General features: G+C 38.5%; 1 protein-coding gene across 1 annotated transcript in view; it reads left to right on the top strand.

Moving 5' to 3' along the window:
- DMD (dystrophin) overlaps positions 1–16,844 on the top strand; it is a 2,144,806-nt gene that overhangs the window by 1,630,119 nt on the left and 497,843 nt on the right. Inside the window, exon 53 of the mRNA XM_054973282.1 lies at positions 9,196–9,350. Within this exon, the coding sequence (XP_054829257.1) occupies positions 9,196–9,350 (155 nt within the window). The remainder of the gene's footprint in view (positions 1–9,195; positions 9,351–16,844) is intronic.

The raw sequence follows: 16,844 nt of genomic DNA, 5'->3' as shown, positions 1-16,844 counted from the left end.
AAGCTGGGACTGAATAGGGACTATGAATGGTTATCACATTATCACAGGTAACAGATTTCCTTTACAGAGGCGGGGTCTGGGGGAGCCCAGTGGTGCCTGGCGTGGGCTTTCGGGGACCACAGTTCTCTTTGTCAGATGCATCTGACGGGGAGAGCTGTGGTTATCGAAGGCTTATACTACATAGGAATTGGATGGTCTAGCTGTTTTACTGCTGCAAACTAACACAGCAAACTCCTTTGAAGCCTCACCCAACTGACCCCCACACCAAAAGGAGATGTTTACATTTACTAGCAAAGGAATGTTTTGGTTGCACCCTCCCTCTCCCCCCCTAACTGCATCTTCTCTCTCCTCCCCTCCTCCCCCCTCCTCTTTTATATTTGACCAGTTTCTGTACTATGCATCTGACGAAGAGAACTTGATTCTCGAAAGCTTATGTTACAATAAAATTGGTTAGTCTTAAAGGTGCTACTGGACTCTTTTTGATTTTGCTACTACAGACTAACACGGCTAACTCCTCTGGAAAAGAACTGAACTGTGCAGTTTGTGGTTCATCTCATTTCATGAACCACAAACCACGAATTTTCACGAACCTGCCCTGGTTTGCAAACTGGTTCGTTTGGTTCATGAAAATGTCATATCCAGGTCAGCAAATCGTCACTTCCAGGTCAATAGAAGGTCACTTCCGGGTCAGCAAAAGGTCTGTAGGAAGTCCATCCCCTGTTGCCTAGGAAACTGATTGATCGGTGCCAGCGTGTCTGCAGTGACGAACCAAAAAACGAACCAAACAAACCAGCCTAAAGTTCGTGGCGGTTCGTCAGAAATGGGCTCTGATGAACTGCCGGTTCATGAACCACAAACTGGCCCGGATCGTTGTTGTCGTTGTTGTTGTTGTTATTATTTATTTATTTAATTGGTTTGTATTTTGGTTCGTACCCATCTCTATTGCAAACCAAATCTAAAGTCATGCCCTTCCAAAGTCAAAATCCTATAGATTCTCAGTAGTAATCATTCTTTCATCCACATTAGAGAGGAGGTGGCAGAATAAAGCTTCAGATCCGGTAGACCCAGTACCCCTCTCTCCTTCACATCTTATAATATTTTGTATTTGACTCTCGTTTTTTTCCCTTGCCACATAAATTTAGAAATATCCTTTTGCCATTGTTTAAATGGTGCCTCTGATGTTAAAACATGGTCTGAAACAAAAACAGCATTCTAGGTAAAACATTCATCTTAATCACAGATAACTTCCCCAACAGAGTCAATTGTAACCTATCCCATCTTGACATATCCTTTTAAATTTCTTTCCATGTCTTAATATAATATTATATTTCTAAATAATATTTTGAAATAACATACAATTCATCCCTGTCAGTGTAACCCCTAAATATTTTACCTTTTTTTCAGTCTTAAAACCTGTTTTCTTTATTAGCTCTTCCTGGTTTTTATGTCCATATTTTTGTCAACATTTTTGTTTTCTGTTCATTAATTTTAAAACCTGCAAATTAACCAATTTTTTCAGCTTGTCCATCAGAATATTAATTCTTATTAGTGGATCCTCCAGGATTAAAACTAAATCATCTGCAAAGGCTCTCAATTTATATGACTCTTTCTTTATTTTAACACCTCTAATCCTCTCATCTTGTCTTATAGCTCTGTTCAAAATCTCTAACACCAAAATAAAAAGTAATAATGACCATGGACATCCTTGACATGTTCCTTTTTGAATATCACAAGGTTTTGTTAACTAGTTAACCATAATTTTAGCTGTTTGTGAGGTATAAATTGACTTCACCCATTTAATAAAATTCTCTCCGAAGTGCATCTTTTCAAAAACTCTAAACAAGAAAATCAAGTTCAAATTGTCAAAGGCCTTCTCAGCATCTTAAAAAAAATTAGTGCTGTTTGTTTCTCATTGTATTTTTCCAAATATTCCATTATATCCTATATCGTTCTGACATTATCCTTCAACTGTCTTCTGGGTAGGAAACCACTTTAATCTTCAGGCATGAAATGTTTCAGAACAAACTTTAATCTGTCTGTAGGATTGTGGTAAAAACCTTGTAATCATTATTCTATAGTGAATTGTGTGTTTAAGTATCAGTGTGTTGTTAGCATCCTTCCAAGTCTCAGGCACCTTTCCTCCTTGTAAAATTGATTTCATTGTATTCTGCATAGGTTGTGCAACCTCCTCTTCAAAACATTTATAATACTGCTCTGACAATCCATCCAGACCTCGCATCTTTCCCAATTTCATCTTTTTAATTGCTACAACCACCTCTCTAGCTGTTACTAGACCATTCATAACTTCTTGTTCCTTTGTAATTTTAGTTAGCTTCTGTCTTATATATATTCTTCCAATTTTTTCATAGGAATAACTTGTTTTCTATACAAATTTGCATAATACTTTTTAAAACGTTTTTTGAATGGCCCCATTGTCTGTTAATATATTATTCCCATCTTGCGATTTTAATATCATTTTCTTCTCTCTTTGTTTTCTCACTTTAAAAGCCAGCCATCTTCTCAGTTTATTAGCAAATACAAAATTTCTCTGTTTAACATAGTTCAATTTTTTCTCCAATTCCCTTATTGAAAACATAGATTGCTGCTGATGCAAGCATTTTATATTTTGTAATACCTTAGCATTACTCAGGGCATTTTAAATTCATCCTCTTTTTTATTTCTGATAGAATATTTTGCATTTTCTCTTGTTTCTTTTTCTTCAATTCAGAGTTATGACATATAATATTACCTGCTATAAAAGCTTTACTTACATCCCAGACCATTCTCAAATCTGTACCCTTATTCAAATTTAAATTTTTTAAAAATGAACTTTTTTTACAATATTCCACAATTTCCTTTTTCTGTAATAATGTTTCATTTAATTTCCACCTAAAAGTATTAGGTTTATTTCTAAAACTTACACTTACAGGATTATGATCTGAGAAAGGCTTTAGTACTATTTCAGCTTTAGACATTTTAGTTACTAAGCTTCTCAATACCCAGATCATATCAATATGTGAAAAGGATTTATGCCTCTCAGAGTAAAAGGAGTACTTTCTTGAATCTCCATTTTCCTGTCTCCATATAGCCAACAAACCCATACTATCCATCATACCAAACAAAAACCTTCAGTAGTTTACCTTGTGTATTTTTAATATTTTTCTCAGATCATCTGTGTATTTCTGGAGAAATCACCCCATTCCAATCACTCATTAATCAGCAGTTTTCATAATGGAGATCAGCCAAGTTCTCCCAAAGATGGTTTTAGAAGGTCTCTTTTCTTCATTCGGTGCATAAATTCCAATTATCAAAATTTTAATCCCGTTTAAGGTTGCCTCCACCCCCACAACTCTGGCTTCAAGTGGAGGAGTGGGGAATCAAACCCAGTTCTCCAGATTAGAGTCCCACCAATCTTATCCACTACACCAAACTGGCTCACATGAAGAAAACAATGTAACTTCAAATACTTAAGAGATTGCTCACATAATTAATTGTTTATATACGTGAATAACTCTCACAGTACAATCCTAAACAGAGCTACAGCCTTCTAAATCCATTGAGATTGATTGGTTTAGAAAAGTGAAACTCTGATTTTGGATTGCACTGCAAGTGAAATATTAAAGAAATACAACTTCTGCATCATGTAGCCACAATTAGAGAACAGTAACAATTTCTCTGTTTATGGCAGCTTTTTACACATTACAATTCTCTGTGTGTTTATATGTCTGAGATCAGTGCAATTGCTCATGTGTGCAAAGAACATAGTATGTAGTATTCTTAATCCATGCCCAGTGGATGATGGAGTATATTGTCTTCAGAACTGAATGTTTCCTAGTCCTCCCACCCCAGTACTCACAATAATGTATTGTACACCACAGGTTATTTTATTTGAAAGACTTTGTTCTAGCTAGGAGGCCAAGAAAGAGAGGGAAGTTATAAAAAGGCTCAGCCTTCTTGCTATAGCTGAGATGCTGGTAAAACTATCTAAGTCTTCAAGAGATGAGGTTTGGTGTTGCAGAAAGTTATCTGCACTCTTCTAAACCACATTCAGGTTGAAATTACTGATAATTAATCAATGTTAAAAGCTCTGTTTACTAAACAGTGTTCTGTTTGAATGCATTAATGTATATACTGAATATTAAATTCATGTGGGGGGAGTAACAACAAGTCTCACCATGTATTATAGTGTTAAATTAGGTCTTTCCAAGAGTCAACATCTTTGCCTCAGTTCTGAATGTCAAGTATCAGTGCTTCTGCTCTGTAGCAAGTATAGGTAATTGATCTCCTGGAGATGTTTTGCTAGTGCTTTCATAACAACAACATTTGATTTATATACCGTCCTTCAGGACAACTTAACGTCCACTCAGAGCAGTTTACAAAGTATGTTATTATTATCCCCACAATAATAATCACCCTGTGAGGGGGGTGGGGCTGAGAGAGCACCTAGAAGCAGTGACTGACCCAAGGTCACCCAGCTGACTTCAAGTGGAGGAGTGGGAAATCAAACCTGGTTCTCCAGATTAGAGTCCCACACTCTTATCCACTACACCAAACTAGCTCTCCTAGCATTCTATGTATTTCCTCTTGCAGATGAGTGTTAAGTGGGGGAGGAGAATGAGCAGGGGGCACATTGACAAAAAACACAGGGATGAGCCAAGTGCTGAGGGGGCGGCAGCCAGCCTTCCAGACCAGGGACCTGTGCCAGATGTGCCTGGGCATGCTCCCCTGACCCCTGGTCATTTCCCACCCCCACCACAACATGGCAGCCACCATGCTGTCTCCCCACCCGCCTTTTTTCTATTATCACTAAAGTCATACAAAAGATAGAGAGGATTATATGGACTACAATACTGATCATTCTTTTCCGGCCATGTGGTTCACAAGGATTCTCAGGAGACAGAGACAACTATATCAGTCTTCCCAGAGCATGGTATTTTCTGTCCCCAAACTATAGCAGGATCCTGCACCTGGACTTGATACTCTTGGTAGCCTGAAGGATTCAGCCAACCAAGCAATTTTGGAAGTGCTTAAAGGGGTTCACATTGACATTAGGAACCCTTTCACCAGATAAACCTATGAACACAAGTGGAAGCATTTTACCACTTTTGCTTTCCAATGTAGATGGAATCTATCTTCTTTTCTAATGGCTTCCATCCTAGAGAATCTGTTCCATCACTGGGATTGGCACACTTTCTTGAATCTCCTAGGGTTACCTGGCTGCCATCTCTGCTTCAAGACCTCTCATCCAAAAGATGTTTACTGTTCTCTCAATTATGGTGACACAGGTCTTCCATAACCTTGTTTGTCTCTATCTTCCAGTTCAGCATCCCATTGCAGCATACAGTCTGCAGCTTGTTCTTACTAGATTGATGGATAAACCCTTTGAGCCACTAGCATAGTGTGATCTAAGACTGTTGATCCTCAAAATGGCATTGTCTGCTGCCATTTGTGAGGAGGACCAATGAATTATTTATGTTTAGAGAAGACCACACCTACCCAGGATTCCATAAAAAGAAAGTAGTCTTTAGACTGCTTAGATATTTCCTTTCTACCTAAGGTAGTGTCTGCTTTCCATCTAAACCCAGAATTCTGTTTTACCAGCTTTCTTTCCATCCCTTACTTCATACTCTAAATATACGCTTCACTCCCTAGACATTTGAAGACCACTGTCTTACTAAATAGATAGGATTACATCTTTTAAGCAATTTGGTGTCATTCATCTTTTGATCTCACAAACTGTTCATTTAAGTGTACAAGCCTTTACCTCAAAAGCCCAAGCTCATTCCATCTGAACTGTGGCTGCGTTTTCAGCTTTCTCCAGAGATGTTCCACTTCCAGAACTTTGCAGAGCTCTTACCTAGGCCCAACCAACAACTTTCATCAAGCATTACATCCTTAATGTCAGATGCCAGGCAGATTCCTCCTTTGTAAGAGCTGTACTCCATTGTCTCTTATTTTAATGCACCTGTACCTGTCTTCAGATAGGTAGGTTATCTATATCCATCACTGTTGTGTACAGAGACCACAAAGAAGTAAAACTTGTAACTTTTGTTGAGTAGTCTGTGCAAACACAACCTACTTGCTTTCTCCACAATAGGTGCCTTAGACTTGCTGCAATATATTCTTACATTTTGGAAAGAATTAAGTGGGAAAGTGTGTCTTCTGTGCGTCTAGGCACACACTATATAAGGCTGCATTCCCAAAGGGAGGTAGGAACAAATCTCATCAGTGCAAATGCACAGATGACCACTTGATGAACAACAGAACAGGTAAACAACCTGTTTTTTGTTGTTGCACCATATGTAGATCTAGCAGAATGACTTACTTCTGATTGATTAATTCAGTATTTGATAATTAAATTTACAAATGGCAAAATTATAATTAAAATGGATTTGTTTTCACAGATGGCATTGTACATTCTACAAAACATTTGATAATAAGTCTCATTGATGCCTTTTTTCCCAATAGATGGTTTTAAATTTGTACAATTTACTTGAAAGGTTTTGCAGATTAGAAATTAAGTACCAATATTTTCCAGTGCTCTTCTGCAGATTGATCATGATTAGAGATGGGCATGAACAGAAAAAAAACCCGGAACATGATGTTCATTGTTCGTTGCCATCCACAAACAGGGACTCATGAACAACCACGAACATGGCCCTGTTCACAAACATGTTCGTGGTTGGCTGTTCGTGGGAGCCAGCAGAGTCTCCTTCAGCCATCATCCAAGTTTGGTCAAGATCCCTACTTTACCACTCCCAGGAACCTGACCTGAGCAGACAGCAGGAAAGGTACCAATAATAAATAATAGCTTGGCCCCAGAGCCTGGCAGCAGCCCTGGAACTTGAAGGGGTAGATCCCTACCACACCACTCCCAGAAACCTTACCTGAGCAGGCAGCAGGAAAGGTACCAATAATAAATAATCACTTGGCCCAGAGCCTGGCAGCAGCCCTGCAACTTGAAGGGGTAGATCCCTATCCCACCATACACAAAGAAAATTCAAGCTCCAACAGCAACCGCCTCTCCCTCTTCACTGTCTGCAAAGTCAGAGCTGGGAGCCCCCTCCCCCCTAATCTTTGCTCCCTTGTTGTAACAAATTTGGAGCTCCACACTTGAAAGGAAGACCTGCCTATCAAGATAAATTGGGCTTAGATTGGGGTTTCCAGGGCCACAGCAGGAGTTCATACAGAGTTCAGACAATCCCTGCCTAAGTTGCCAAAGGAATTGATTGAAGGTGCCAGACTGTCTGCTTGACTAACAGTAATGAACAGCAATGAACGAGGCTTGCAACGACCACCTGTTCGTTTAAAATGGGGCCTCACAAACAGCAGATGGGCTGTTCACAAACAGCAGATTGGGCTGTTTGTGGCTTTTTTTTTGTTCGTATTGCTGTTTGTGTCCATCTCTAATAGTGATATGGCAAACCAATATTTAAATATACCAATATTATTTGATTTTTATTGTTAACATGTGGAAATCTGTGTACTTAATGTATCTATATCTTGTTACCATTTCAGCTGAAATATTCCAGCGTAATGGTTCTGGGAAGTTATGGGATAAAGATGGACAAAATATTAAAATACAGAATCAGGATATTGAATTGCTTCTTAAATACTTTACATATATAGTATGAAATAGTAATGAATTAATTATCTAATACACTTTTAGAAATGCTCTATGTATGCGTGCTTAATACTATTCAAGTAGGTGGCACTCATTTCATAATCTGTTAAAACAATAGCAGAAATTTGAAATGTATGCAGGGCATCTGAGTTTTACTAATTAAAAAAATATGTTTCTCTGCTCTGTGTTTGTCTTACCTCCCTGATTTGTCTACCAGAAAGATTTATGTAGTCGGAATGCTCTGTAATTAATTGATGATTATTTTTAAAAAGAGTGTGTGTAATAAGTAAATGTTTATCCACTCTACAGACTTGGGGCCAAACTATATGTTACATGAAGTTGTGCAATTCCTTTTACCAACTGATTTTTTAAACCAAAAACGTTTATCCTTTCTCTGATAGCTTTTTTCTCAAACTTGTATCCCCAAAGCTGTTTTCCTATGGTAGAGGAAGGTACAGGGACCTTTATCTTTTCCGCCTTGAGAAAAGTTTCCCAAAATGTTTTGGGCACTGTCATGATAGTTAACAAAAATATGAGTGGAACAACAGGTATCTTGTAAGAAGTTGCCTATTGGTTTACAGATACGGATTGCTACAGCTTACATTTTCTTGAGTATTTCTATCAAACTCCTGGTGCTACAGTCTTTATCCCATATACACATGCTTAAAGCTCACTGAACAGATATGGATGGAGATATGTGCCCTCCATTCCTTGCATCAGGTGTTAAAGCTTGGAGTAGATAGCAATACATTCATCTGAGTTATCTGGCCTACAGGGGCTTTTCATAGATTTCAGTAGGTGGAAGTTTATTTTATTTAAAATATTTGTATCCTGCCTTATCTCCTTAGACTCAAAGTGTCTAGCAAAGCAACAAGTTGCAAAGACACAAGAACAGCATAATAGTCCATTAACAGGATTGTTAAAAAATGGATAGGTTAAAATGCATAGGTTAAAATGCAGGTAAGACAACAAAAAAGTAAGAAAAATAACAATCCTGCAAACCAAGGGTAACCAAGGTGGATGGAACAACAGAAAAAAATGTTGAAAATCACTAACAATATGTATTAAAAACACAGGTATAAAGTTTAAGAAATATATAAATTAGATTTAAAACATATGGTTCTATATGTATGTACTAAAACCCTGTATATAAATAACATGAAATTACTAATATACAGGTATGATAGTACAGAACCAATAAAACCAAACGCATTTCGGCCCAAAGGCCTTCCTCAGTGGTATGAAAATATCTGTGACATTTTTAATCTAATTTATGTATTTCTAATTAAACTTTATACTGGTGTTTTAAATTGATATTTTTAGTCATTTTCTACATTTTTTCTGTTGTTCCAACCTCCTTGGTTACTCTAGGTTAAAGTGCAGCCAAATCTACCAGATCATTTTACCCTCCGCCAAATGCACTCCTTTCTGCTGTGTGTTGAATGTAGATAGTAAGAACAAAGACATTTCAAATGTTATCTGCAATTGAAGATGATATATTTGATAGGATTTGAAACATGGCATATTTATTACAGATTTGAAATAAAACTGACTTTTTATTCTTCTTTCAGCAATTTGCAAAAGAACTGCGGCAATGGCATATAAATGTGGATGTAGCAAATGATTTAGCTCTTAAGCTTCTCCGGGATTACTCAACAGATGACACCAGAAAAGTAGAACTTATGACCAATAACATTAATGATGCTTGGGCTACCATTAATAAGAGGTAGGATATGAGATTTAGTATCATCTCTGCTGTTAAAACTTAACTGAATGGTAAATTTAAAGTCAGTTTAAGGAACTCAAGCACAAAAGGTTTATATCAAAGTAAAGATGTTTGTTCCTGGTATTATTTCTTGTTTCTTCCTGGAAAAAAAAACTACAAATTTTTGCGACATATTATTCTTTCAAATACATATGCAGACCACCGTTCCGCCTAACTTATATTTTACTAACAAATGACTCAACTGAAATGAAAGAAAACTAAATGAGAATATTAGAGTATCTTAAATCTGTTAGTCTTATGTCTCAGAACGAGAATGCAGACACAGCTCTTGGGTAACAGCTAGCTTAATAAGCGTCTATGATTCTGTTGTCTATGATTCTGTTATACTAACAATGTAATTTATTAATAAATAACGTAGTATGCTGTGTGATATTTTAGGGATATAGTATTATATGCTTTGGAAATAATAGCAATATAATTTTAAGAAGCACTCCATTATCTTGACAATGCTTAATACAGCTGTTAGAGAGGCCAGTATTTTTATCACTCAGATATTCCTTCCTTGTTTTTACCTAGCAAAGACACGTGTTCCATTGTGTAGAAATACACAAAAGTTTCCCAATATTAAATCATCCTAACAAAATTTATAACAAACAGAGAAACATAATATTTGACAGATACAACTAGAGAGATTCAAGTATATTTTGAGATCACTTTAAAAAGATCATACTTAACAGATGACCTGTTAATTTAATTACTGGTTTAATTTTCCAGATAGTTTCATTACACTAGGTAATTTCTTTCAGACTTTGAAGCAGGTATTTCAATGAATATTTCAGATGGTGATGTCAACATCTGTGCAATTTTGTGTGGAGCTTCTTGGAAACTTATTTCTTGAAATGAGGCATTGTTTATTTTAAAAATGTATATGCCACCTCTTCAGTGGAGCACATCCTGCTCAAGGTGGTTTACAAAGTAAAAACAATCCAATGAAGTAATCGAAGCAATCCCGTAAGAATCGTCAATAATAAATAAGACAAGAATATAAAGACAGTATAAAACAATATTCTGCTGCCCAAAACTATATTCACAAAATAGTACTCATTCTAGAAGCAGAATGATTAAGACCCATTAAAAAAAAGGTTTAAAAAGTGGGCATCCTTCAATTAAAAGTCTAGGCAAAAAGAAATGTCCAAGGACAGTAAGATGGGTATTGGGTGAACTTCAAGGAGGGACTTTCCTAAGACAAGGTACCACCACTGAAAAAACCCTTTCTTTTACAAGCAGGAACACAAAGAGCAGGGCTTGGTCATAGAATTCTAACTGGTAAGCTTGACAGTACAGGTCCCTCTCCCCAACCAGCTTAGGGTGGTACTATATGTTCCGTGAGAAATCAAATTAAAACCCAGCCCCCTTTTCTACAAAATAGCACTAGTAGGGAGAGATTTGCACGGGAGAAACAGTTTTACAGTAGAGAAATAGCAGCCATGGTTTTTAGAACATAAGTTTGCTGGAAATGTGTATATTAAGTCTGAGGGTCCCTGGTTGGGTTACAGGCAGTTTTGAATGGTAATTTCAGCATAGTATGTTGCTAGCAACTTGAATTATGCCTGGCATCCATATTTTTATCCTTTCTGCATGCTGCAACAAGAACAGATTGCCCGTTTTTGTAATTATCAGAATACAGTGTTACAATTCGTCACCTGATCAGTCCATTTGTTACATATCTCTCTTTGTAGGTCAGTTTTTAATCAATACAGATGAGCTCTGGAAATTGCCATTTTTGGTTGGTTATTATGTGCCCAGAATTGCACTATACCCCAAGAAAGTCTCAAAAATATCTTGACTATTCTTCCACAACTGTCATTGTTTTATGTTTTGAATAAAGAATTTATGTCAGACTGTTTGGTGGCTGAGTGAAACAGAAACTGCTAGTTGTGCCTGCAACCTTATTTTTAAAGGAGTAATGAGGCCATGAATCAATTGCTTGCATTCTGTTGAAATGTTTGGTGATAATAGTAGGGAATAAGCAATGTGCTTTGCACTAGTTCAAATCATTCCTTAGGGCAGGACCCAGAAGGTTGCTGTTGAAAACAAGTGTGTGGGGTAGAGTTCCCAGGCCATATCTGGCAAGTCCAAGGAGCTTCGGTGATGGGGACAAGGGGGGCACCTACATAAGGTGCACCATGATGTCACCTCTTGGTAAAACTAGAGAAGATATTATATCACTCTAGGAATTTCCAGGAACTCTGTGCTAAAACTATAGAGTTTCCAGTGATTCCTAGGGCAACTTCTGTATTTTCTGTGCAACACTGATGTGATTCTAAAAACAAAATTCTCCCACCACATCTCTGAGCAGTGGCAAGCAATGAAGAATGCTAGTGAAGCAGAAGTTCTTTTTCGAAAATGGGAGATCTGGCAACTGTAGTGTGAAGCCTGCCTTGTGGAACTCATTCTTTTCCCTCATGCTATTCAAATCTCTATGTAAAGCCTTTGCAAAAATTCCTTTGTGGTTTTGGAATATGCTGTCATAAATATGCTAATTATGTCCTGGTTATGAGATAGACTGTTTAACCAATGGAATTAAATGACCAAAGGAATGGCTTTTTTCTGCTGGAACGTGGTGGAACGTAGTTCCAGCACCTTTTGGCACCAGGAGCTGGAGGAGGTGGTGGGCAGGTGCCCGCACAGCCTCTCTGCTGGGCCTGCCAAGTAGCCTCTCCATCCCAGTGCCGGGAGCTAGAGGAGGTGGCGGGGGTGGGTGGGTGTCCGAGCAGCCTCTCTGCTGCAGCTATGGGAGCCAGAGGAGGCAGCAGCAGTGGGTAGGTGGCAGTTGGCTACATGGTGCACCCTCGCCTTGGCTGGTTCATGTACTTTAGGGTTGCCAGCTCCAGGAAGAGAAATTCCAGAAGATTTGAGGGCTGGCACCTGGAGAGGTTGGAGGTTGAGAGTGACTGCTTCTAGCTCCTGAAACTCAAGTTGTATTTCACCACCACCTCATCAAGTCTGCCCCCACATTATTACCCTGGTATAAATGTTAAGGAAGTTAGGTTCTTGTTTCTTAACACTTTCAGCACTGTATCCAACTTTTGGTTGTTTTCAAATTTCTGCAACCCGTTCTTTATTGTACTGTTTATTTAATGCCCCATTCTGTTGATTGTATTGACTTACACTGTGAAATTTGACTTGAGTCTCAGTGAGAAAGCCTGACTATAAATAGTGCAAACAAAATAAAATAAATAGCAACCCTGCAAGGTTTTTAAGGCATGAGATGTGCAGAGGTTGTTTGCCATTGCCTGGTTCTGCGAAACAATCCTGGAGGGATCACCTACTTTGCTTCTGAGATCTAAGATCAGGCTAGCCTGGGTTGTCCTGGTCTGGGCTCAGGTGGTATACTGCCCCTATACACGGAGTATCCAATTAAAGCTTATGCACTGTGAATAGACCTTTCATCACACATTTCTCTAATCATTCTTAATGTCCCTAATCCCCTCTAGCAGTTGCCACATCATGTGGCAGTGAATTTTATCCATTACAGATGCACTCTTTAATATCCAGAGGAGTTAGCCATGTTAGTCTGTAGTTGCAAAATAATAAAAAGTCCAGTAGCACCTTTAAGACTAACCAACTTTATTGAGGCATAAGCTTTTGACAACCACATGCATAAGTGGGTGTCATCAACATATTGATGGCACCCAATACCAATGCCTCAGACAATCTAATTCAAAAGGCTTTTAATCAAATGGATTCTGGTTTTGGAAAAGGTGTACCCAAAACTTGTAAGCTGCTGCTCACAAAGTAGATTTTTGGCTCACAACACTGCACCACTTAGAGGGAACATTGCTGCCAGATAAAGGGCAGGGAGGGAAGTAGGGGACGGCCGTGCCCTGCACGATTACGTAATTTCCTGGAAGTGACATCATTGTGTGGTCCAGGGAGCACATACATGCTTTGCGCATGCACATATGGTACCAGGGGCACCACCTCCTGCCAGGAGTTGCCTCAGGTGCCAGCAACCCATGCTACACCACTGAGTTCCACCACCTCTTTTCCCAGAAAAAAAAGCCCTGAGGTAAGGGTAAACAAACTGAAACTGATTCTGACAAGAAAGAAGTAATGTTGGTTAGGAAAGTCGAGATTGTGAAAGACATGGTGTTCCTCACTTGGAATAAGCTCTGGGTTGCTCTTTCTGACTCAGGTCAGTAGCCTAACGTGATACTTGATCCAGCTTTATTGCTGGAGAAGCAAGCTGAAACAGCTGCAAAAAAGGCATTCTACCAACTACACTTATCTCATATTCTTGAAGCCTACATTGACTCTGCTGATCCAGGTGGATCCATGCTATGTTTACCTCAAAGCTACATGGGTCAACTCAGAAAGTCCAGTTGGTACCATACACCACAGCCTAGCTACTATCAGGCATTAAACAGAAGTTGTATTTCACTCCCTTTCTGCAAGACACTCCCTTGGTTACTGATCAGTTGCCAGATCAGTTCAAGGTGCTAGGTATCACCCTTAAAGGCACTGGACTCATATAACTGCATCACCACCCTTCTGCTATGTTCCACTTTGACAGTTCTGCTCATCTGAGCAGACTTCAAAAAGTGCCACTCTGGAAACAAGTAAAATTGGCAACTGCCTATTCATGCACATTTTCTGTAATGGCTTTTACCTTATGGAACACTCAACCTGAAGCTACTAGGCTAAGCTTCTATTATTTCATAAAAGTGCAAAACAAAATTTTTCAAGGGGGCATCCTGATAGAGGAAGCAAAGCTGGAGTGCAATAGATCACTCGGAATAAAGAATATTAGGGGTAAAGTTTTTACTACAGGGATTGTCTTGTTGCCTTACACATGTATATTTGCTTACTTTGTTGTCCCCACCATGTTCTATATTCTCAGCCCAATTGCATTATTTTGTTTTGCTAGAAATCTTTGCTGTTAGATTCAAATATTATCATATTCCGTAATCTTACTAACTGATGGATGTTACAATATTTTGTAATCCATTTGCTGTTTGACTGAATGCTTTATTGTCGTCATCATTGTCATCATCATATTCATCATTTGTAGCAGTATGTCTAGCTATGTTTCCTAAATTGATTTAAATGAGTCAGTTATTTGGCTGTGGCTTGTAATATGCTTTATATTGAGCTGAACTGATTTATAAGAAACTAGCGCTCAAGACCAGCCAGTATATGTCACTAGCATATGCTGTACTTGGCAAACCTCATGGTGAATGTGTGTGAGAGTGTGAGTGAGAGACCATCAATGCCAACACAAAACAGGTGTTTCAATCAGTATGGGAACATCAACCAGGTTATATTTTGTTGTGATTACTTACATTTGCAATTGATTGCAGTATACTTACCCTTTGCCCCCAACATTTTGTTTTATAACATTGAACCATAATGAAAATAACATTCTAACTCTTGTACTTGCCAAATGTGTTAGTGTTTGATGGGTGCACTGCTTTCCTTTTCACTCATTTTTGTAGTAGCCAGAAAGATACACTAGAGGCATATGCTCTGATTACTTGAGCAAGAGCCAGAATTAATTGTAAACATTGCTTCATCTTTTGAGAAGCATTTTATTATCATCAAAATAACTGTATTTTGTGGAGACTACATGACCTGTGTTGCTTGAATTAACAGCAGCATATCAACTAGCTGAACAGCAATGTCCTATAAAGAAAAAAAGGTAGAAAGAATAAAGAAATTGTCAGAAATATACTGGATTTGAAATTGTTCTTAAAAAAATGTTCCTTCAGTTTCATTTGTAAACAGTAGTTTATTTACTGCTTACTTTTTCATCAAAATATTCCTCAAAACATATCAAAATAAAAACATGAAGCTATGGGTCCAGGAAATGTTTTACTGGCCTTTACAATAATCATTAACTTTTAATATGTGGAAGTTTATGAAAAATCACTGAAAATGCACACTCTCTGTCCCAATTATTTCCAGCAGGCCATTTTGTTTCTAGGAATTTTATGCTAACATTTATACCTGAACACTCTACTGTAGATGACTGGGGAAGGCAATGGCAAACCACCTCCTAAAAAGTCTGCCAAGAAAACGTGGTAATGCAACATCCCCCCATGGGTCGGCGATGACTCGGTGATTGCACAGTGATTGCACCTTTACCTACCTTTTTACTCTACTATATCCACTGATTGGTCAATGGTGAACTGAAATCGTTTTCAGTAAAATCCTGACAATTGCCAGTGTTATCCTCTCAGTTGTTTATTTGATGCTACGCAAGTTACAAGTAAGATTATTGCTAAGAAGAGCTCACAGTTTGGCAGCTGCCATTCTATGTTCATCTCATATGTCCTGAAAGTTGGGATTTTCTCTTTTATACTCTTCAATAAAATTTTATACTTATATGGCATCTAATTCACTGATCTACTCCTAAATGTCCTAATATGGAAATCACATTGAAAACATAATTGGTAAAAATAAGAATATAAACAAGTGGGAAACTGCAAATGGGAACCTGCTACACAAACCCTCAGACCACTCATCAGCCTGCTTCACAACATTGCCCAGGATGCAGAGCCACTGGAGTGCTCCACTGGAGTGCTCTGATATCTTAAAGATATATCAGCATAGTGGCCAGTTGACTTTCTGAGTATGCTCCCACCATAGTGTTGCCAATGCCCACCAGTGGCAGGCAAACTCCTAGTAGTTGTCTCTCAACCTTCTGATTATTGGCATACGTAGCATTTGGGTGGGTTCACTCCCCTCATGATGGCATCACTTCCACATATGACATTGTGGCGGGGCTCAGAGGCATGTGCACAAAATGTGCGTGCAAGGATTATCAAAGTAAGTATTGTACACACACTCTGTGCCCTCTCAATATCCTGCAATCCTGCCCCACCAGGACTGTGCTATTGGACTGTGCCATTAGTTTGAATGGGAACAGAGCTTTGAACCCCAGAACTTGAAATGAAGAATTTTTTAGCTGTTGAGGTATGCACATTGAGAAACATAGGCCATCTCCACATGGCCTTATTGTAGTGCAAAACTCGCGCATTCTTTCGCTATTCTTCCATTAAACCCTGTGAATACCTATAGTATCCTGCAATCGTGGAGTTCCGTTTATTCCACTTCGTTACACTTTTTTAGCTGTCTGTGAGAACAACGGGAGACGATTAGCAACTATTTGAAATGCTTCTTCAGAGACTTCCCACTTAGCCCATCCCCCTTTTTCATCTCCAGAACCCTTGGAAGAGATTCCCCCCTCAATCCTTTGCGGGCTCCCAGTGACATCCCCCCCTTTTTAAATAAAAAATTAAATTGTGCTATTGCAATGTTGCTTTGAACCAACAGCCGACCAATTTTTTTAAAAAATGGAAGTGATTTGTGCAATTGCATTGTCTCAGATAAGGAAGAGTGAAAATAATGGTTGAAGCCTTGAAAGAGTCCACTTAACTCTGCCCTTCCCAGCTGTCCCCTCTCCTGCCTTTCACAACGCCACCTCCTCTG

The sequence above is a fragment of the Eublepharis macularius genome, chromosome 3 (assembly GCF_028583425.1).
Source record: "Eublepharis macularius isolate TG4126 chromosome 3, MPM_Emac_v1.0, whole genome shotgun sequence".
Classification (NCBI taxonomy): Eukaryota; Metazoa; Chordata; class Lepidosauria; order Squamata; family Eublepharidae; genus Eublepharis; species Eublepharis macularius.
Note: the sequence above shows the minus strand (reverse complement) of the source record. Positions and strands in the feature narration are given on the sequence as shown.